This window comes from Macrobrachium rosenbergii, chromosome 42 (assembly GCF_040412425.1).
Source record: "Macrobrachium rosenbergii isolate ZJJX-2024 chromosome 42, ASM4041242v1, whole genome shotgun sequence".
NCBI lineage: Eukaryota > Metazoa > Arthropoda > Malacostraca > Decapoda > Palaemonidae > Macrobrachium > Macrobrachium rosenbergii.
The window spans coordinates 15,857,820-15,882,185 of NC_089782.1; the positions used below are offsets into that span (position 1 = coordinate 15,857,820).

General features: G+C 37.1%; 1 protein-coding gene across 13 annotated transcripts in view; it reads right to left on the reverse strand.

The window, feature by feature from the left end:
• Positions 1-24,109, reverse strand: part of Gel (Gelsolin) — a 67,113-nt gene extending 43,004 nt beyond the window's left edge. For 12 of the 13 annotated variants that reach the window (XR_010849875.1, XR_010849874.1, XR_010849873.1 and 9 more), the window contains exon 1: positions 23,901-24,089. Coding sequence is in view for 9 of the 13 variants with exons in the window: in XM_067085588.1 (XP_066941689.1) it covers positions 23,901-23,960 (60 nt within the window). In the remaining 4 variants the exon portion in view is untranslated. Of the gene's footprint in view, positions 1-23,900 lie in introns of all 13 variants that reach the window. The other variant, XM_067085592.1, reaches the window with a different exon arrangement.
• Positions 24,110-24,366: the final 257 nt, after the last annotated feature.

Consider the following 24,366-nt stretch of genomic DNA (forward strand, 5'->3'; position numbering starts at 1 on the left):
AGCAAATCATGCAATCCGATGAGACGCATGACCTTGGAATCTCTCTCTCTCTCTCTAACTAAAATTACTAGTACAAAACATATACATCCTACATCCTGGTTTCCACAACGGTAGCTAATAAAATAGCTTTATCTTCTAACGGCACCTACATCTTCCTCAAGTTCTATATTTAATTTGTCTCTATGACTAATTTTAACAAGTGAGTATACTTCCTCCTAAGCCATAATGTGGCTGCATACATTTCGGTCTGGCAAATACATCAAGCATAAAATATACAAGTGAAGTTATTGTTCTGCCGAGACAATGGACATCATTGTATTGCATGAATACAGGCACACACACAAACGCACATAAATGACTATACACAGTCTTAAATTAATCCTAGCTTTTGTTTGACCTAGTATGACAAACCGTACAGCAATGCTGGTACCTGCACAATATTAAGTAGGGTATTAACTACTCTTAGTTACATACATATATAACGATGAAAAGCCTCAAACATATCACTAACCAACTAAAGAAAAACTCAAAAGGTGAAACTAAATAAAATCCCTTAAGATGCCAAATATCAGCTTATGGTTTCAATAGGCTTACACTACCATTAGGGCTTGGTTTAAAACTCTCTCTCTCTCTCTCTCTCTCTCTCTCTCTCTCTCTCTCTCTCTCTCTCCAAATACACACGTGACACTTTCCTTTCGCTGAACATTCTACACACGTGCTCATAGAAAGCACTAACGATTCAGCTCACGAACAGTTATCGATTAGTCTAACATCAACAGCCGTTTTTCACACCTTTCTATAACGATATCATTACAAGTTTGGTTATGAACTGTTCTTTTTCCAGGGCAGGTTTTCGCACTGGAAATGAAATTAATTACAAATATGATAATGGCTATCATCCCGTCATATTAAGGCATGATGATTACTATTCAAAAAGTTATTGCTGAAATACACTGTGTTCCGGTGTCAAGACTGAGTTGTATCAAAAACTCCGTTGATGTACGATTTGGAAGTATGTCAACACGAAATAGATCCACAAGAACAACAGGGAAATGGTTTATAGACATCTTTATGAAATAGTGATACAGGTGACAGGTTACATGTGATAAACATACCAAATAAAATTGAGCGTCTCTTTGTGGATACATTTCTGCGCGTTGTCGAGGCAAAAACTGTATTATGTCGAAACAACAATGACATTAAGTGAAATATATAAATGAAGTATAAAAACTATCTATATAAAACTTTTATAATACAATGTAAGTATATGCTGTGACAATAATTGTATTCTTTGAGGGTCAAAAGTACAAGAAAAAATCTAAATTTGTGCAAAATAAAATGCTCCATCTTTAACATTCAGTGTAATAAAAGTATTTATGTATGAACGTCAGGATGTTTGTAAACCACGTAACATGCCCATTTTTAAATTTAAAAAAGAGCAACTGTCAGTGGTCAAGAGTTGTTGTGTGCATATGAATGTACATTAAACACATTCATGTAAAAAATATATAAAACATGAATATCATGTGACGGTTTGCACGCTGTAAAACCTGTAAGAAAACTGGAAAAAAAAAGCAAAAGTTATACCTCCGCACTCATCCGGATCAACCGTAAACCCACAAAAATCCTCCAGGGCTGACCAATGCCACGCAGCTGAACTCGAAAACGTCAGTTTATCGGAATTCCTTCTCAAAATTTATATATTTTATTGTGAGGGGAAAAAAAAAGAAGCTGGGTGAATTTCCTTGTTTAGTAGATTAACCTCAAGCATTATATACAACTGTTACATGATTAAGGACTAAGTTTAAGACCTAAATTTCTAGTCGAAATACCCCATCATCTGAAACCAAACTCCCATTCTCCAATATCAGTTTCTCTCTCTCTCCCTAAACCTCTCCTTCACTAGTCGGATTTTCACAGACAAATTCCCGAGAAGGATTTGAAAGCTGTCAAATTTTTCAAGAGGTGGAGAACATGTTGGTGGGAGGTAGAAGATTAGTGTACCTGCCCTTAGTATTCAGAGGTGACAGACATTGGAATTTGCGTCGGCTCAAGGATCAGTGACAAAATTCTTGGACGCGCAGCTATGCTGAATATTTATGCAAGAAGGAAAGGCGAGAGTTCATAGAAGTGCGACATCCTTAGAATATATTAAAAAGTGTCTTCATTTGGATTTAATGCTCAGTAGTGGCAAGCATATCCAAAATGCTTGATGAAACCTAGGAGTTTAAGAGGCCAACACAGCTATCACAAAAACACTGAAACATTAAATGCCAATATATCACACTTGGTATTTCGTCGTCTGCGGTGGTCGGAACCAACCAGGATGAGAGAATGTCATAGGTCTAACTACACTCAAGAACCTTAGGCCGGTGTCACAAAAGCACGTTTTTAGGCATAAAACTTTGGGCATCTTTCTGCCAAACTCTGGACCTAGTAGTCAATAACCGGTTGACTGATTCCCCATGAAGTAGTCTCAACAAACATCCTAAACCAGTGACAGAAATTAATTTATTTCAGTTACCTTTGCCGGTGGTCACTAGAACGAGCAAAGGGCTTCGAATGTACATAAACATAAAAAAATTTAAGTCTACTTCTCGATGCGGAGGGATGATGTCTCTATCGAATGCCATTCACCAACCTGGTTGCAACTCATCACAGTCTACTAACCCCCAGCCATAATTCAGTGCTTCAAGCTCACTTGCATTTAAAGGAACATCCCTAAGCGTTTGGCCTGCCTACAGGTCGACACACACTACATGCGAGCACGCAATATACTCAATGCATGTCCTTAATCTGGTGCTACATTCCTAACATTTCACTTCATTACTATCATTTACCTCGTTACTATTATTTACCACCTATTTTTAAAATCGCTGAACAATTTAATCTTCTGACCCTCCTCGCGGAAACCAATGACATGGTGATTTTGGGACATTATCAGATTTAACATTATCCTGATGAAATTTTTATTTACATGTGAACCGCTTCCACATTACAGAATTTTAACTATTCATATAGGGATATATATTTCTATTTTATTCAGTCTAGAAATCAGACAGTGGCAATATCTTTTTAAAAATTCATATACATTTTTTACTACGTTGCACTTATCATTATCAGTATCATATTATATTATATTTCAAGACTTCAGAAAACCGACATTCTTCGTCATCAACCGGAAGTCATAAAAAGAGACAAACAACTGCCGATGAAAATCCCCGCATCACTCTGAGCTGTTACAGAAATCTATAATTATGTAGAAAATACCTAAAAGCATCACCACAATTCTTTGAGAATACTTATTATTATAAAAATGCCTTATTTTTGGTAAAATAGTAACCGCTTTAAAGGAGGAAATATGAAGGACAAATTTCAAATTCAAGAATGAATGAGAATGGTGCCAAAGAAAGCAGCCAAATAAAGAGGACGACGTTGAGAACAGAAAATAAACAGCGTAAAATATAAAAGCTAAACAAAAATCGTGTAAAAAAAAAAAGACTGAGAGCAAATAAACTGCAAAGTGAGACACGTCTGCCTACGCAATGAAAAAGCATTTGTACTGAGTATGAACTCCTCAAGCTCTAACGATTTAATGACAGCACTGGCAGAATCATTTTATAATTTGGTCACAACAGGAGTAAAAAAAGCTAGAAATCTGAGAAATTGAACCTCACAGTGGAGGAAAAACTTGGAATCTCTTTATGTGATATTGAAGACCTCTAAGGCATAAAACCAAGCACAACATACAATGTAGCGAAATAACCAAACGGCAAAGAACATTCAGTAGAACAATCTACTGAATGGCCCATATCAGCCCTGTAACTTGCAAATCCCAGCTATTTAAATACAAAGGAATCATCTTTCCGTTTGTTCACAGACCACAGTCTTCCTTGCCGTAAGACTCACGAGTAGCTTACGTAACCAACAACCACTAGACACATTCTCTCTCTCTCTCTCTCTCTCTCTCAAGCTGCTTACCCATCAAATTATAACAAAACAATTTAAACGCCAATTCAACTCTCTCTTTTTTACAGTTAATAGTTCTAGGCCTATATTCAGCAGCTGTCCTCAGTTGCCTAACTCTGCCACATAGTTTGACGTAGCCAACCGAACACATCGAGTACCAAACTGCCAGAGATTACCATACGCATTGGTCTAAGGGCATCGTAAAACACACCCCCACGACTTACTAATGCGTTCAAGAGTGCGGGCTTAGCTCCTGTATGCGTATGCGCACGAGCGTTTCAGCTACATTCTGAAGAATAGTTTTTAAAGTTTTAGACACCAAAAATAGAAAAATAACTAGTCAATTTTGTGTACTGCTTGAGCATATGCGGAGCTTGTTCTGCATATTCTTGTTATACCTAAAGTATAGAGCTCTTACCTCGAAATATCCTTTTCTCGCTATAGTCTCCAAGCACTTTGTGTGTGTGTGTGTGTGTGTGTGTGTGTGTGTGTGTGTGTGTGTGTGTGTGTGTGTGTGTGTGTGTGTGGACAAAATAATCACCACCCAGCTACATGGTTAACTATATACTCTAGTATCATTCATGCCCAAATCAAGCTAGACACCCGAACACGTTCAAACTACAACTCACGATAAATTATATAACACAGAATTCAAAGGCCTTTCTGATGCTACAGTACATCAGCATGGCAACTCTCACAAATAAAATAAAATAAAATAAAATACTCCTAGTTCTTCATGGGATAGTTTTCGGTTCTCTTCAACAATAATCAATCATTTTCACGTTTAGTCGTCACCTTCTAGATATCTACAGTAAGCTTGCTAGCCGCCTGTGATTGGAGGGGAAAGTCGGACAGGGAGGGGTTCCTTTATGTTAGAAAATTTCATGTATGAGAATTTGAGTCTTGTTTTTGAAATTGATTTCAATCATAACCTGAACAAGCTTGCTGTTCTAAATGCAAAGTGTATCTAATTTTTATTTTGTCAGTGTTTAATTGTCGTTCTTCGGGGAATACCGCTACATTTAGAAGACGAATCAAGTCGCTCAGCTCACGCTAGCACTCATTTATCTCTGCAGAGTGGAGATGCCTAATCTTGGGCTCGGGACGGTACATAACGTCTCTGAGACCGGACGTTCTGTCTTGCCGGTCTCATTAGCGCCTTTTTTTATAGTATTATTATTATTATTATTATTATTGTTATTATCCAAACCGAAATATATAAACTACACGAATACTCAAGACTACAACCGCGCAGGAAGACACAGCGCTTAAAAAGAAGAAAAGCGCGGGATAGGAAGAGCACGGAAAAACATCCGATAACAAAAACGCTGCTATCTCGGAGTTAAAATGACCGACGCGATGATGTCATCTCCACGATAAGTTTTCGTGGCCTTAAGCTGGTGTTGTTTGTTATAGAGGAGTTGTTCTTTAATACCTCCCTCCCTCTCTCTCTCTCCAAGACTTAAGGCGAGCAATATGTTTGCTAGGAAAGAAATAATCTACAGATTTGACAATTACGAAATAGACAGCTCATGGCAGAACCGGCCTCTTTTACAATCGACTGTCATTCTCGACATGTCCAAATAAAACCACTTTCATGTCGACTTTCGAGAATGAGAACCGGAAAGCAGATACAAAAAATAAGCTTTTCATCTTTTTAACGTAGACCTTACCTGACAACCTTTCACAAGAGCAGAATAAAATAAAATACAAATTTTCACAAAACATCTTTAACTGGGAAATATTACAAAACCCATTTAGGGGCAGCAACAAAAACTGCGTGAATTTTAAACAATTATGACACTTAACAATTCTACAAAACTTGTTTGATGTAAAACTACAACACAATGACTGACGAATAACGGAGAATAAAAACGCCACAATACTTCAAAATATCCCGAGGAAATTCTAAAATTTATTTGATATGGGATATTTAAAAAAAAAAAATATTTGTACCAACACAGGACTCTAGAAGCCTACTCAAACCCACTAGCGGATCCAGAAAAATTTCATGGGGGCCACCAATTTTCATATTATACACACACACACATATATATATATATATATATATATATATATATATATATATATATATATATATATATATATATATATATATATTCTCAATTTTATTTCTATAATAGGTTTTAAATTTTTCACCTTTTTTATATTTCTCACTGAATGAGATATTATCTACATCTTCAATATTATTATTTTGTCATAATCTTTCACGGGGGGTGGGGCACGTGCCCCGATGCCCTCCCTGGATCCGCTAGTGTTCAAACGAGAATACGAAATTAGCATTGACTCATGACACATTTAATTCCCAAATGTCAAAAACTAAGCCAACCACTCTTCTGCGAGCAAAGGGAATCATGTGGCATTTGGGAGCAAGATTTCCACTTTCTAAAACCAGGCGGAGGAAAAGTTCATGGAGACTGAATTGTAATTCTGGATGGCAGTACTGCAATTTTATTATGATGATGATTATCAATAAATAAGTACAAGTAGGCATTTTCATCAATAATTCAAAAATGAACAAAATTATAATGTAAAGCGAAAGGCGATTATATTATGACCTACAATGAGCTCTTGTAAATTGAAGTCTAACTTCTGTAAAATGTTAGTCAAAAAGAGCAACTATACCCCTGGGTGAAGCCTGAAAAACTGCTGTCATTGAACGGAGGTTAGAACAGAATGTAGAATTTAGGCCAAAGGCTAAGCGCTGGGACCTATAAGGCCACTCAGTGCTGAAAGGTAAACTAACAGTAAGAAGGTGTAACAGGAGTAATACCTCGCAGTTGCACGATGAAGTAATTGTCAGAGAGGATGGAAAATCAGATGGAAGAAAGAGAATATGAACGGAGGTACAGTAAATGGAATGAAAGAGGTTGCAGCTAGGGGCCGCAGGGACGCTGCGCAGATCCTTAAGTAATGCCTGCAGTGCCTCCTGCACGACCCTCCCTGCGGGGAAAGAAATAGGAGGTTGGGTTAGCTTGGGCCATTGTTATTTACATAACCCGTAAGTGGAGTTTCTCTAATACTTGCAGAATGGGGTCACTTCGACTTAAACTTGCAAATCCTCCCCCAGCTAATCGAGAATTCGCTTTTATGACCAAATCTGGCAAGTCAACAGGGTCATAAAGCAATATCATTTCTCAACAGCCTTTCCACGTGACGTGATCAATTTATGCCGAAGGCAAAAGGTATTGTGACGTCACTATTATTCATTCACTGCCCACTAACAGGGCAACTACCAGATTCAGTCCGGTATGTCACAAGCAATAATCACTTGTTTATTGCCATTTTTATAATCCGCTCAACCTTACAATTCTTTGAGAGAGAGAGAGAGAGAGAGAGAGAGAGAGAGAGAGAGAGAGAGAGAGAGAGAGAGAGAGAGAGAGAGAAATTCAAGCGATCTCAAGTGAGTGTTGTAATGTCTTGAAGAGGTGTCAGATATCTCAGCCTCACTAAACTCGAGGTATTTTTAACTCAAATTTGTTTTCTGTTTACATAATCTTACCCAGCACTCCACAGGAGTTATTCATTATCAAAATAAGCTTATACATAAATATATACATATATATATATATACACATATGTGTGTGTATAATGTACAGTATATATATATATATATATATATATATATATATATATATATATATATATATATATATATATATATATTGTATATAAATATATATATATATATATATATATATATATATATATATATATATATATATAATTGTATATATATTATATATACAAACATATATATATATATATATATATATATATATATATATATATATATATATATATATATATATATATATATATATATATATATATATATATATATATATATATATATATATATATATAAACTATATACAAGTATGCATAAAACAATTTCTTCTAGTAGAAGGTGACTCCAGAAAAAAATTAATGCCCCTTTTATCCTTTACACTTCATAATCGATGAACTCTCTGTGCAGAATACTTCCACACAACTACAAAAAGGACACCAAACAAGAGATGGGCCAGTTATTTTTATTATTATTCACAGAGCATTTGCTTGTCCTGAAACAAAAATCAAAACACTGATATCCATCAAATGTTGATCGACTTCAGGGGTCGAAGAATGGGTCTCTTTTTCATAAGATTTCAACTTCTTCTTCCCAGTCTTGTTCCCATTTTTATATGGGGTCGACGTTTCGGATGAGCCGTTTCCATCTATTTCTATGCTGTGCTTCTGCCTCGTCAATTCCCTTCTCACGCAGATCTGCCCTCACACAGTCCCTCCATCTCTTTCTTGGTCTCCCTCTTCTTCTTCTTCCCTGGACCTCCATCCCCATAAGGTTTCATCAAACTCCCTTAATTGGTTTCTAAGTAAGCAAACTGATCCCCTTTATCTGCCGAGAGAGAGAGAGAGAGAGAGAGAGAGAGAGAGAGCAAAACCAGATTCGCTGAACACCAGCACCACTATGCAGTGAATATTTAGCCTCGCTGTCGAACTTCTCAGTTCCAGAGGGTCTTTATTCCTCACACCGTTGGACTGTGGAACAGCCTCCCAGAGGATGTCGTGCAGTTGGAACTTCAGAAGTTCAAGGGAAGATGCAATGCATTTCTACCCTAACGTTATTCTCCTTGCATTCTAATACATTTTTTATCTATATTAATATATTTATTTTTTTTTCTCTTTTTGAGAAGTGAGATCTCTTCTTTCTGTATTTCCCATTAGCTCCTCTTCCTACTTCCTAATGAATACCATATTCTTCGGACGCTTGAATTTCAAGTCAATGGCCCCTAGGGGCTTATTCCATATGAATAGGGTTCATTTTCTGAATAATAATAATAATAAAAATAATAATAATAATAATAATAATAATCAAAAGTTGCCATATGGAAGGGGTCATCTGCTGAATATTTTCAAAAAGATTTCATCCAATACTTTGAATTGGTTTTCCTATCCGTGCCAAACCACGTACATACAAACCATAAGCATACCACACTGGTTTGTTTTTTCTGTAAATAATTAAAAAGGCAATTTTAGTTTTGCTGCCGTTCACATTAAAGCGGGTGCGGTGTCGTCGCCTGAGGATGGAGTGTTGGCAGAGGTAAAAAAGAAAAATAGCGAAGCAAAACAAAAAAAAAGTGTAGTTGCCTCCCTCAAATCTCTAGAGATGGGTTCCAAGATACGTCATCTTGTTGCAATTTCCTGGTCTCATAATAGTTTTGTGTGGGTGCGCAGGTGTATTTAGACATGCTCGATACAAACTTGCTAGTGCCTGTTCTTACAAGACGTGAAATATGCCATTGCTGCTCATACAATCATTTTCTTTTGACGGCACCAGAGAAAAATGTGTATCCGAGCTTAAGTTTCAGTGACTTTAGAAAAAGAAATTCTTGTTCACCATGATGGAGAGAGAGAGAGAGAGAGAGAGAGAGAGAGAGAGAGAGAGAGAGAGAGAGAGAGAGAGAGAGGTTCGCGGAAGTGCATAGTTTGTTGTCCAGCGAAACAGCCTTTTTGGCAGCTAAACTGAACACAGGAGCAGGCAAGCCTAGCACCCTGGCCCCGGCATGTTAAGGCCAAGGTCTCGCACGCTCCTCACTGTCTGTCCCGACAGGGGAAAACTATTTTGAGAGAGAGAGAGAGAGAGAGAGAGAGAGAGAGAGAGAGAGAGAGAGAGAGAGAGAGAGAGAGAGAGAGAATGTTTATACTCCGATGGGATGAGGAGTACTTCGTCGAGGGCCTTCATTTTTTTATACGAGGGCATATATCCTACCATTCTCTCTCTCTCTGTCTCTGTCTCTGTCTCTGTCTCTCTCTCTCTCTCTCTCTCTCTCTCACTCACTGTTTACGGTAACAGAGGCACAACGGACTCGCCCCGCACTACTATTTTCCTAGATAGGTCGGGCATCGAACACAGGTTTTGTGGTTGTGAGCACGGAGCATATCAGCATATCACCTGCGCTACGATGCTACGAGAGAGAGAGAGAGAGAGAGAGAGAGAGAGAGAGAGAGAGAGAGAGAGAGAGAGAGAGAGAGAGAGAGAAATGTAAACGAAACATGTATTGTCGCTCGTCTTAAAATAACAATACTACGAGCACACAAAAATGTTCTGGAGAGGTAAACAGCAGGATCATAACACCAAGCGTTGTGTTGTCTGTGAAAATGTAAAACAAAAGGAGAATAAAAACACTTCAGTTCATGACTTTAACTTCCAAAGTCTGTGTGAGGATCAGTTGAAGATGAAAATTTCTCTCTCTCTCTCTCTCTCTCTTCTCCCAGGTGTTGCTTTATCTAATCATCTTGCCAACTCGTGGATAGCCTTATCAATCCACAACGCCCCTCAAGTCAATGATAAGAACAAGTGTAGTAATAGGGTGGTAAATCATTGCATCTTCGCTTGCACTTTCGAGGTTCCAAACGCTTAGTAAACCATGGATTCGCTGTCTGCATTCAGAAGTGGTATGGTTTAGGTGTTTAAAGTGTTCGTATTTTATAAAAGGTTCTCTTTAAGTGTTCAAGCGGTCACTTTGGGTAACACTTGTTCTTATCATTGACTTGAGGGGCGTTGTGGATTGATAAGGCTATCCACGAGTTGTCAAGATGATTAGATAAAGCAACACCTGGGAGAGAGAGAGAGAGAGAGAGAGAGAGAGAGAGAGAGAGAGAGAGAGAGAGAGAGAGAAATTTTCATCTTCAACTGATCTATTTATTTATTTATTTTTTCTCTTTAGTGAGATATCTTTTTTCAGTATTTCCCTTTACCTTCTCCTATCTTCTAAACAGCATCATATTCTTTGGAAGCTTGAATTTCAAGTGAACGGCCCCTGTGGGCTTGTTCCCTATGAACAGGGTTCATATTCTGAATAATAATAATAATTGGAAAGAACACAACTTGTATGAGCCAAGGCCCATGACACCTTCAGCCACGAGCCGGTGGTGGTGGCCCGTCCTATACGCACGATCATGGCTAACTTTAATCTTGAATCAAATAAAAACTACTGAGGCTAGAGGGCTGCAATTTGGTATGTTTGATGATTGGAGGGTGGATGATCAACATACCAACTTGCAACCCCCTAGCCTCAGTAGTTTTCAAGATCTGAGACGGACAGACTAAGCCATCTCAATGGTTTTCTTTTACAGAAAAGTAAAACAAGGAGAGCCGTTGCAATGCGAACGCTAACACTACTACTACTACTACAGTAACTTGAGGATAAAATCAAAACAAAAGAACTGTTCACACTGCAAGCGCAAAGAGGGAAATGCCAAAGCAGAAACAGCTTGACTTTGTGCGCGAGCGACGGTCCACACCTTCGCGGGCCGTTAAATTCAGAAATTATGTGGGTTCTAATGTAGCTTTGTCAAGGGCGGGTGAGGAAGACGGTGTCAACACCATTATGATGATTATATAGAGGATACCTAACATTATCATACCTGGATTTAATATAACTTTAGTTATTATGAAACACGTATTTATATTTTGAGAGAATGATTATTATTATTATTATTATTATTATTATTATTACGACAGGGTATTATTGTAGCAACATTTACGAAATTTACATTAGAATATTCCCATAATCGCCATGTTTACTACAGTATCGCAATTATAAGCGTCAGAACATGAAAATCTCACAAGTACATTAAAATATAACATTTTAATTTATAAATTATTACATTTCTAATCAATGAAACCACTTATTATTATTAGGTCATACCGAAGTGTATCCTACAAAAATTGTAATAGTAACAGCGTCAAAAAGAACATTGCAATAAGCAAGATGATTGCAACCTTGCTCGCGAAATTAAGATTATGATTATAATTCCCCTCATAATAATTTGCCGTATAAATTTCAATAATGCGCGTTACCATCATTGGTGGTCTCAAGATCATTATCTTTAATTGAGGTCATAGCCCACGTGATGTGCGTGTATGTATGTGTGTGTGTATATATGTATGTATATATATATATATATGTATATATATATATATATATATATATATATATATATATATATATATATATATATATATTTATGATCAATGTATGTAGGAAAGTTTGTTAAAACAGAAGAATCTACTTATAGCACTTTAGCATTTTTTTAACAAATTTTAAAATAAATTTTAGATGATCTCATTGCTTCCTTGATTGTGTTAAGTTGACCCAATCGATGAATTTAAGTTCGTTCGAAATTATTTATATATATATATATATATATATATATATATATATATATATATATATATATATATATATATATATATATAGATAGATATATATATATATAGTATATATATAGATTTAGATATATATATATATATGTATATATATACATTTAGATATATATATATATATATATATATATATATATATATATATATATATATATATATATATATATATATATATATATATATATATATATATATATATATATAATATAATTACCAACGAACTTAAATTCACTGATCGGTTCAACTTAACACAATCAAGAAAGCAATGAAATCATCTAAGATCTATTTAAAAATTTGTTAAATTAAAAAATGCTAAAGTGCTATAAGCAGATTCTCCTGTTTCATCAAACTTTCCTACGCCATTGATCATTTAAATATTAAAATGGTCTAACATAGAATTATCTCATAGGAAAAAAGCTTTGAACGGATATATCTCAAAAACTACCTGATGTCACGCCTTTACAGTTCAGTAATTAGCTATTCGAATAAAATCAATACAATGCATCCATATAAAAGCACTAAATTTTCGTTGACTCAAAATTCTGCATTACTGAAATGTATTACGGTTAGAATAACCGACTGTTTTTATGACCGTGGAAAAGCAAACGCTTCCTCACATTGATATAAAATTCAAATGAGGGTTCCTTTACCCCCGTCAACCCTGCTTCGCCTTGATCAAGGTGAACTCGACTAGATCCCTCCAGAAAAGATTTTATCATTGGTGAAAGTTGTATAAGGGTTGATGACACCACGGGAACGTTCGGCATACTGCATGCATACATACACACAAATATATGTATATATATATATATATATGAATATATATACAGTATATATATATATATATATATATATATATATATATATATATATATATATATATATATATATACATATGCAACAGAAGACTTCCGTCGAAAGCGGAGTCGAATAAGGAATAGGTAGACCAGTGCTTGAGGAAACATTCTTTATTGCGACTAGTTTCGAGGTTCTAACATATCCCATCATCAGGCATCTAAAAAAAAAAAAAACAAATAAATACAATGGAAGGAAAAAACACTCACTAAAATAAAATAAAATTAAACACATCACAACTAACTACCAATAATTAAAATTGAACAGTACCGTTTAACCTAGAAAAGCAAGAGTCAAGAGAGGAATACAAGGCAAATACAAGGATAGTTACAGGAGATAGAGACAGATTTAAAAACAAAGCAACCCAACTGACCGTTCATTATCAGAGAGTGGTGGTTTTTCTCTGATGGAATAATGTTTCAATTGTGGTTAGCTCCACATCACTAGACCGACTGGCTATACTCAAAGGATGGTCATGCTCATGGCAATGCTCACGAATGGCACTAAATGCTTGTTTGTTAAGTGGCCTGTTTGTTCTAATTGATCGGCCTAGGAGTTCAAAGGCACGGACCCGAAACTGGCGTTGTGATTTACCAATATATATTGGTAAATCAAGCGCCAGTTTCGGGTCCGTGCCTTTGAACTCCTAGGCCGATCAATTAGAACAAACAGGCCACTTAACAAACAAGCATTTAGTGCCATTCGTGAGCACTGCCATGAGCATGACCATCCTCTGAGTATAGCCAGTCGGTCTAGTGATGTGGAGCTAACCACAATTGAAACATTATTCCATCAGAGAAAAAACATCACTCTGTAATAATGAACGGTCAGTTGAGTTGCTTTGTTTTTAATTCTGTGTCTATCTCCTGTAACTATCTTTGTATTTGCCTTGTGTTCCTCTCTTGACTCTTGCTTTTATAGGTTAAACGGTACTGTTCAATTTTAATTCTTGGTAGTTAGTTGTGATGTGTTTAATTTTATTTTATTTTAGTGTTTTTTCTTTTCATTGTATTTATTTGTTATTTTTAGATGCCTGATGATGGGGTATGTTAGAACCTCGAAACTAGTCGCAATAAAGAATGGTTCCTCAAGCACTGGTCTACCTATTTCTTATATACATACATATATATATATATTATATATATATATATATATATATATATATATATATATATATATACTGTATATATATATAAATACTGTATATATATACATACATGCATTCATATTTATATACATGCATATACATAATATACTGTTTTATATATATGTATATATATATATATATATATATATATATATATATATATATATATATATATATATATATATATATACTGTATATATATATATACCATATGCATTCATATTTATATACATGCATACACAATGTTTTTTATATGTATATGTATACAATTTTATATATTATTAATGACAAAATCTTATATGCCGTATACAACGATTAATGACAAAATCTTATGACGATTCCTTACCATGCGCAGGCGCAGATACGACCTTGTCCATGCAAATACACGCAAACCTAATTGTTCTCTTCAAAATCAAGTAAAAATCTCGAAAAGTCAATTACGATCAATTAAACGTACGAGTCACTCTCCAACCCCAAAATCAATGTAACCTAACCACGCCCTGCAGTGAAAGCTATCTGTGCCACTTACTGAAGGAGGCACTGACGGAGGCACCGCAAGATTCAATTGGTATGGCCATCGAAATGGACTTGAAGATTACCTGACCAGATTTGTATGGAACAATAAAAAAAAAACGTGGGCGTGCTCTCAAGCATCTAGATTAAATTCATATTTGAAAAGCAAAGGTAATGTACAGTAAAATTTATTACCACATTTATTAATATCAGACTTTCAAACGACATAAACACTTGGCAATTACATAAACACTTGGCAATCATAATGGCAAGTGTTCAAAACACTTCAACGTGGCATTAATCCCTATAACAACTTTCGAGTGCACTCAACCCGTAAAATCAAAATCATATAAAAATAATTAGGCATGTAAACTAATTACCCAATGAAAGTATGCATGACCTATGTATGGGCAATAACCACTGAAGAATAAATTACTATTTGCGTATGAACATGATACTCTCTAACTGGTAACCGGCTAGGTATTTGAACCGCTGATAACGTTCGTCTTCATATAGGTGTAATAGCTTTTGCTGGAAACTGTTGTAACTCATTGTAGAAAGTTGAATCTAAAGGAGGTCAGTTCATACACGTCACCCAACAACTTCCATCTAGTTCTGCCCAATCGTTCCTGACACATAACGACAAAAAAAAAAAAAAAAAAAAAAAAAAATCAAAATACACTTCTGTCCAACCAGCCACAAATTTCATGGAGAGTAAGCCAGGAAAAAATGGGTGTCACTTTGGCTTATCTACGAGTCACCTACTCCGAGGTGCTAGTACTAAACATGGCGGAAGCTCTCTGGGACGCCGTGTTTAGTACTATAGCCCCTCGGGGATCAAAGTATTATATACACCCATTTATATGTTGTATGGTTGACAAATCATCATATTAATAAACGATATCTGCGTGCGGCCGTCTGCTTTACATTTACTATACAGTGTTTAGTTCTAGCACTTCGGAGTAGGTGACAAGTAGATAAGCCAAAGTAGCACCAAGAAATATAATCATAACATGCCAAAGTACTCTCACTCGACACGACCACATAAACCTCTCTCGATACACTAACCCCACACTTACCCAATTACCAAAAATGACAGGTCTCCACTGTCCGACAACCTCCTCCATATCGAGACCGATCATTGACCACTAAATGCAAACTTGACTTTACAGATTGAATGGCCCTCCTCTCCAGGGAGATATTTCGAGATGATTGGCGCTATTGGCTTTGCTGCTTCTCAGGAATTCTTTGAGTGGGAATTGAATGGGTTGTGAAATACACGCCTGTTTTCAGTGACTAAGTATTACTACATATAAGTATGTATGTATGTATGTATGTATGTATGTATGTATATAAATTAAAATAGTTTAACCAGACCATTATTTATATTTATATATATATATATATATATATATATATATATATATATATATATATATATATATATATATATATATATATATATATAATGTGTGTGCAGTCAGATAAGTGGATATTTAAACGCTTAGCTAACATTGTGTATAATATATGAAAATTCAGAGAGAGAGAGAGAGAGAGAGAGAGAGAGAGAGAGAGAGAGAGAGAGAGAGAGAGAGCAAGTCAACCACCAAAAGGTCAGTGAATTTCTGAAACAGCTGACCTCCATTCCAACTTGAACCCATTAAACTTCCTGTGTCAACGCTGGCGGAGAAAACTCTGCACGCTAGCGCTAGACCCTATCACCCCGAGACAAATTGATTGAGAGAGAGAGAGAGAGAGAGAGAGAGAGAGAGAGAGAGAGAGAGAGAGAGAGAGAGAGAGAGAGGTTATGACAAAGAATTAAAATATGAGATTAAGCAATACATAATTATGACTACCTAGTCAAATGTGAGCGCAACAAGAGCGGAATGACATTAGTTGCATCAACCAATTATAAACAGTAACTATATATGACAAGCAAACATAGCCTTCGTTAAAAACTGACTGGTCCTTTTTCTTTTCGAAAAGATGGGGACGCCAGTTTTAATGGCCATAAATCAATCAATCAATCGAGATTATAGCTCCAGAAGGTTCTAAGTAATTCAATCAGGGTGAAGTTTCTAGACCCATGCCCTACACTGTGATCATGCCCCACCACAGTCTTTTCTTCGGCAAGAAACTACTGCTTGGACTATCTTATTGCGAGCGCGCGCGGGTGTGAGAGTCGTGGACGGGTTAACACAAGGGTAACAATTTGGATTTAACATATAAGGACCCTAGTGCCATAACCCATGAAGCTTTCACTAACTTGGAAAGCAGTCAAGGTCGAAACGATTCTTAATAGCGAGTTATTAGTCTGCGCGTCATAAAACTGATTCTTGTCATGAATGTTTGCTCACTACTGCAACTCAGTCTTATATCGCCAGAGAGAGAGAGAGAGAGAGAGAGAGAGAGAGAGAGAGAGAGAGAGAGCTAGTTCTGTTTGAAGCTACCTTATCTATCGAACCTAAACAATAAAAGGCTACATAATTCGTGAATACAACCATTTCCCTTCAAACACAAGACTGACTAAACAGAGCGAATTCTTCCCGTTGCCTTGACGGCTTCAGAAGAAACGGATTGGGGATGGGGGGATCTAGGGGGAGGAGGAGGGAGTGACTCATCGGTGGCTGCTGGTTTCCCTCCAATTCCCAAGCCCCCTTGCCGCCCTTTTCCCCCCAGAAACACACATCGCTCAACCTCAGACACCAAAGTTTCCTAGGCTAGCCCCCGCGCTTTACAATACTTCAATGTTTCCGTTCTCATTACCCAGACGAACCATCCCTAGAAACATATGAATATGTTCTAAGCATGAAAAGCACGTACCAAGCTTCATATTCCACGATACTGCAATACTGACCGCTTTCAACCAAGGCCTCAGTTTCAACTTTTTCCACGAGCCTCAACTTTCCTCCCCAGTTATGTCTCGCTAACTCCTTTGAGGGAAAAATTCTGTAGTCTACTCCTGGCAGGAAATTCCGCCCTCTCTCTCTCTCTCAAGGCCACAACAACATAATTCTCCCCTTCAGTCGCCCAGCAGACGTATCATGCACAGCCTTACTTCAAGACGCTGTTGCTGGGGGGAAAGATTATAGGTTTTTAAAATTTCACGACACTAATTGCCGTTAAAAAGATTTTAAGCTCCATAAATTGTTCAAGCCACAGATTTAGCAATGTTGTTCAGGTCGGCGCACAGACAAGTGACCACCTAGATCAAGAAATACCATCGGCACAACCCCTTTTGGCAAGTAATCTTGTGTATAAGGAAATGACGGAGAAGAAAAGACTACTTGGCAACTTCAAAGATTCCCTCAACAAACCAAGACAATGGTCAACTTCCAGGCCAGAGTTCTCCTTCAGAGGTCACCCTTCCACTGAAGACGCCGATTTTAGACCTTGGGCTATATGATGTCTGGAGCGGCCAGTAGTTTATGTACAAAACATCTAAAATATCACATGAATTGTCAGATCTATATTCAGTTACAAAACTCGTGCTAATTTCTCTAGGATAAACGCAGACCGGGCTATGAATATTTACATAATACGGGTTTTTTTTTTTTTTGCGAAACAATTATGCACAAGCGCCGCAAAGATTTCTCGCTTGGAAAACCCAGAATTTATTTATTCGAATTAGATATGGCTCCGTGACAAACAGGGATATCACTGAGCTGTGCTATTCTACTGCAAGCACGGATCTCTAACCTTTCTAAGGAACTCATTCTTTTGATCTCAGCTACCGAAGTCTTGACCATTTTTGCTTTAATAAGAGGCAGCAAGCATTTTGATTATCTGCGCTTACAACTAGTGAAAATGGTTCTGTAAAAGGTAAATGCAACAAACCCATTTTAGTCAAAGCTGACCCTTACGAAGGTACTGGTTGTTATAGTAGAGTCACAAAGCCATGATGTACATACGAATGGTCTTCTCTCTCTCTCTCTCTCTCTCTCTCTCTCTCTCTCTCTCTCTCTCTCCCCTATAGCTGCTATACACAAATTCGACTAACAGCTATATATACAATTCACTCCTTACGTCAACAGAAGCAGGCTGGATTTTGGGGAACATGCCCGTTATCCCTCCCTACCCGGTTCGCTTACCAAGTTTGGGGATAATTCTCCCTGGCAGCAACAGTCACAAATTTATTCATCCCCTCTCTCTCTCTCTCTCTCTCTCTCTCTCTCTCTCTCTCTCTCTCTCTCTCTCTCTCTCATCACGTAATATTTTGTAAATCCTTCTCAGTCTCTTTGTAGCGACTGGCAATTTCCAAGTGGGAGAACTGGAGTTCTGAGTTTTTATCGAGTTTCAAGAGTTAGGGGTCAAAAGTCGGAAAAAATCTAGTAAGTTATTGTGGAAGAAATACAAAGTAGCCTTTAAAATTCGAGATAAACCCGGGTTTTTAGAAGACGCGCCAAGACTGACCTTTTAAAGCAAGGCCAACGAAGAAGGATCAAAAGTCAGGAAAAAAAAGCGGTAGGAGAATTCCATTCGGGTAGCAAAATCAGAGAAAATCATAGTTCATTGTAATTAAAGGATTGCCAGTAACAACCTTAATTATTTCCGATTTTGAGTAACCTAAGCTTTTAATAAATACCACTCTAAGTATCCACATAGACACATCCAAAACAATTGCAGTTCTCCGAAGTGTCGCCGTCTTGTCAAAATCATCACGCCAAATGGAAAAATGGAAAAACTAAAAAAAAAAAAGGAAAAACCGGGAAAACCTGACTGCTTTGGCAGCGACAGGCCCTAAAGCCATTATTTTGGCACCTTCACTAAAACAAAGTCGGGTAAAAATGGTCTATATCCAACACGATATGAAAACTTGTTGCAATCGCTTGCCAGTTATACTGGCAACGTCACATAAAAATCGATGTGGGTTGGGAATTTAAGAAAGAAATGTATACAGTATACTGATTTATACATCAAGATTCTTAAAATGTAACAAACTCTGTGACCACTGCATCATACATCCAAGTAAGCTACCCAACGAAACCGGTAGAGAGAAACACGTGTGTGCAGCTGTTGCTTCCACGGGATGCGCGGCCTAATAATCCCCAAAACACTCCCCCGCTCCCCTAGCCTTCCTCCCCCAAAACTTGCAAGCAGCTTCAAATACAACAGGATCTCTCTCTCTCTCTCTCTCAACCGTCATGCATTATTTCTACTCCATTATTCGCTTTTCGCTATTCTTTTCCTCTCTCATGCCGTTATTCATTTCTTTACACATCTGTCTTTCACTGGGCGAAGACAATAGAAGCAGCAGATGGATTGATGAAAGGGAACTGAAAAACCATAAAACGAATGCGAGAATAAATGAAATGATTCAAGAGCACGCACAAAGAGAGAGAGAGAGAGAGAGAGAGAGAGAGAGAGAGAGAGAGAGAGAGAGAGAGAGAGAGAGAGAGAGAGAGAGAGAACTATAAAACGAACAAAGATACTAGGCATTATAACAGTGCAATTAAGTTGGCTGAAGCACACGAGCTCGCGGGCGAGCGAACATACATTATCTATAAAGTAATGATAAATTTCAGAATTCTAGTCCCGTTGACATGTTCTCTGTGGTCAAAATGCTCAAATCACCCACTAAAGATCCGGGCTTCGATTTCAGATCAAGAGCAGTCACTCAAGGCTAATTCCCTTAGATTTCTCAGTACCTCTGTCCACCCAAGCAGTAAACAAGGTACTGTACCATACCAGGTATTCAGAAGACACTGGTGGATCGTATCCAGGCTGAGAACCTTAAGTCTAGTACCTCTGAAGTCACCCTCATTTCAGGGGAAAAGTTAATTGGAGACTTGAGTGTATTTTGCATTCCGTGCGAGAGATGTTGCTTAAATGTCACGTTCGCCCAGACACTTGTGCTTCTCGAATGTATTGCAAACAGCGATAAACAGTGTTTTCCTCACTGGACAGGTTGGTATCGTTCTCGGCTAGCACTCTGCTGGGCCCGCGTTCGATTCTCCGACCGGCCAATGAAGAATTAGAGAAATTTATTTCTGGTGATAGAAATTCATTTCTCGTTATAATGTGGTTCGGATTCCACAATAAGCTGTAGGTCCCGTTGATAGGTAACCAATTGGTTCTTGGCCACGTAAAATAAATGTAAACCGTCGAGCCAGCCCTAGGAGAGCTGTTAATTAGCTCAGTGGTCTGGTTAAACTAAGGTATACATTAACTTTTATCTTAGCGATATACATATATATAATTATATATTATATATATATATATATATATATATATATATATATATATATATATATATATATATATATATATATATATATATATATATATATCGTTGTTTGCAATGCATTCGACAAGAGCAAGTGTCTCTGGGCGAACGTGGCATTTAAGCAACATCTCTTGCACGGAATGCAAAATACACTCAAGACTCCATCTCACCCAAAGAGTCATAAAAAACAAGTAGTCTTGAGAGAGAGAGAGAGAGAGAGAGTGTTGGGGTGGGGTGGGGTGGGCGGGGTTCATTACTTCGGAATTTAAGACCTATAATCAAATGATACTGATGTCACAGTTTATAACCGCACCCAGAGATTGTGTTAATACCAATAATAATACTCTGCCCACTCTAGTATTCTATTTCGAATCTTTACCACAACTCTTCATACTATCACTTACAATAAAGGTCGCATTGGTCAGAGATCATTTTAAGCCACCCACACTTTTCGGTGGAAAAGGTCACCAGCAAGAAGGACATTCCCATAATCCTCCTGCTATGGAATTTCATATATAAACCACTTAGAGATTTAAAATTGCCAGCGTCGTATAATAATTTTTGTGACTAATTTATCCTTAAAATATTGAAATGATTTTTGACTTTACCCAGAAGCACCTAAAGCAATTGAAAGTAACAAAAACTGATTCACTATAATAGTGGCAACATGTGACGTCATGGATGACGCACCAGTTCTAGGGAAACTTTTAAAATGCCGTTGATGTGAGATCACTTCTAAGCTGTAGTAGCTGTGAAGGTTAAAAAAAAACCGACCTTTTGAAAATATCATCCGGAGCAGAGAGAGAGAGAGAGAGAGAGAGAGAGAGAGAGAGAGAGAGAGAGAGAGAGAGAGAGAGCATGACGCCATCGATTGAGGCATAGCAACACTATGACGTCATATCAGACCTACTAGGATACCAGACTTCTTATTTGTCACAAGCAGTTGTTAAAAATATATGAAGTATTAAGAGCTTCCAGTTTTTGAAAGCATTTCTATGTAGCTTCAGGAAATTACGAACGAAAACCAAAAAATTCATGAAAAATAATATCACAGCGGTGATTTTTTACATGAAGGCCTACAGCATCGGCTTCGGACACCGGCGGCAGTAGTTACGTAACAACGAACTCCATAAAATATTTCCGGGTTACCAGGCCAAAAATTTCAACTTGGGACATTAACAAATGAAAATCAATGTAGTAGCCGCGGTTAAATTCAAAGAAACAGTACACAACAAATCACAGGTCTATATTTTATGTGACCTAGAAGTGAAACACCGCTCTATGGTAAGAAACAATTTTTTTTAAATTCAGCATGTGAACAATTTACAAAACTTTCTTTAAATCTCGCCACATGCAGTCAGAGAGAGAGAGAGAGAGAGAGAGAGAGAGAGAGCGCATTTTTAATCAAAAGAATTTTGAAACCAACATCCCTCCTGTAGCCCAAACCCACGAGAGCATTACATTCAACATACAAATGGCATTGCACAATATGCAACATGACAAAAGTATGTCACCATAAAAAGCATGAGCTATCCACCCAATTACGAGATCAATTAAAGGGAGGGAGGGAGGACAGGTAAAGTAGCCACCCTGATCAAACCACTCCAATCAGGTATATACAACAGGGCCCAGACCACACGGAAACTGCTCGAGTATAATAAAAACCCTAACAGTCATATCCGTTGGCATGTCCACTGCGGCCGGATACGAACGCATTACTGTGCACGCACGAAATAAAACATTTATTTACAGCCTACACACACATACGCGCACACACACTGTATATATATATATATATATATATATATATATATATATATATATATATATATATATATATATATATATATATATATAAATATACATATATATAGATATATAAATATATATATACATATATTATATTTATGTATATATATATATATATTATATATATATATATATACCTATATATATATTTATATATATTTGTATATATAATATACCTGTATATATATTTATATATAATATATATATTTAAATATATATAAATATATATAATTATATATATTATGTATATACATGTATATACCGAAACTTGTGGTACTTACAGAATATCAAATTGAAAAGTTAGCAAGTTTACAAAGGACAAGTAATGCCAAACGCCTGGTTCGTTAAACTTGACAAGTAAATAGTGAGGACAGCTATTATTTCGACCACAGTTCTTGCAACGCCAGTTCTGGTAAACAGAGGACTGAAGAACGGTGAACGAAAAAAAAAAATTAAAAATATCATTTGTCAAATGTCTAGAACGGGACACTCAAGCACACTGCAAGAAATAATAATGGTTACTTTCTTTCACTTCAACAAATTGATTTCCATATCGAAAGGGGTCCCGAACAATGTTTTTTCCTTATAAAAATTTATATCTAATTCTTAATAATTACAAAAAAATTCAAAACGTTTGAATCTTGCTCTTCGTAGCTTTGCATCAATAAAGAAAGCTAAGATTTTGTTTGAAAATAACAAGAGCTTCATTATCTATGAAGGATAAGACGTTCATTGTGTTTTTCTTCATTACAGCGTGAAATGCGCAAAGGGCACCATTCTGTGGCAGCCACAATGAGGTGCATCAACCTTTGAAGTCCTGCAATGCCGCAGGCATTAAGAACTCGCCTCCTACGAACTGATGGATTCTACATTCCAACGCGCAAGGGGGCATTTACGTTAAACTATCCAGCGAAACATTCAAATTTTAATTTACAAACAGACGGGACACCCGAGGGACCAAAACAACAGATGCCGAAAACGGAAATGACGAACAAATAATAAAAGAAAAACTCCTCAGCGCCGGCATGCTCGGTCCGATCGCGCGCGCGAGAGAGAGAGAGAAACACAGACAGCATTGAAGAGGGGCGTGGTGGTATATATTTTCGCTAAAAACGCCTCTGAAAACTTACCTCTATCCTCCATATCTGCAGTCCTGGCTCGGCACCAGCTCCTTCGAAGGCAGGGTCCATGACTTCGGGCTGACAGGGAGAATATCAACAGAAAAATATGCCGGAGAGGGGCGATTGTCGGGAAGGTCTTTGCGTAACAGGACACCTCAACACACTCGAGTCGGCACAGCGACGACTGCGACGTTTTTACGAATGCGAGCGCTCACGTTGGCTGCATAAGTGTTGCCAGCGGCTGGCTAGTTTCATTCGGGCTAGATTCTAGCAAGGGGTTTTAGCTAAGGAATTTTTGTCAAGCATTATTGTATATATAAATTCATACGGTACATTTACTGATAAATTTCGCCATTTCATAATATACCAAGTGGCCGGAAATGTTGAATGACAGACGAAGAAAGCTTTTGATCAATCATTTCATACAACTGTGCGATCGTTTCTGTAGTCTTTGTGACGCTACTGTATGTCGACG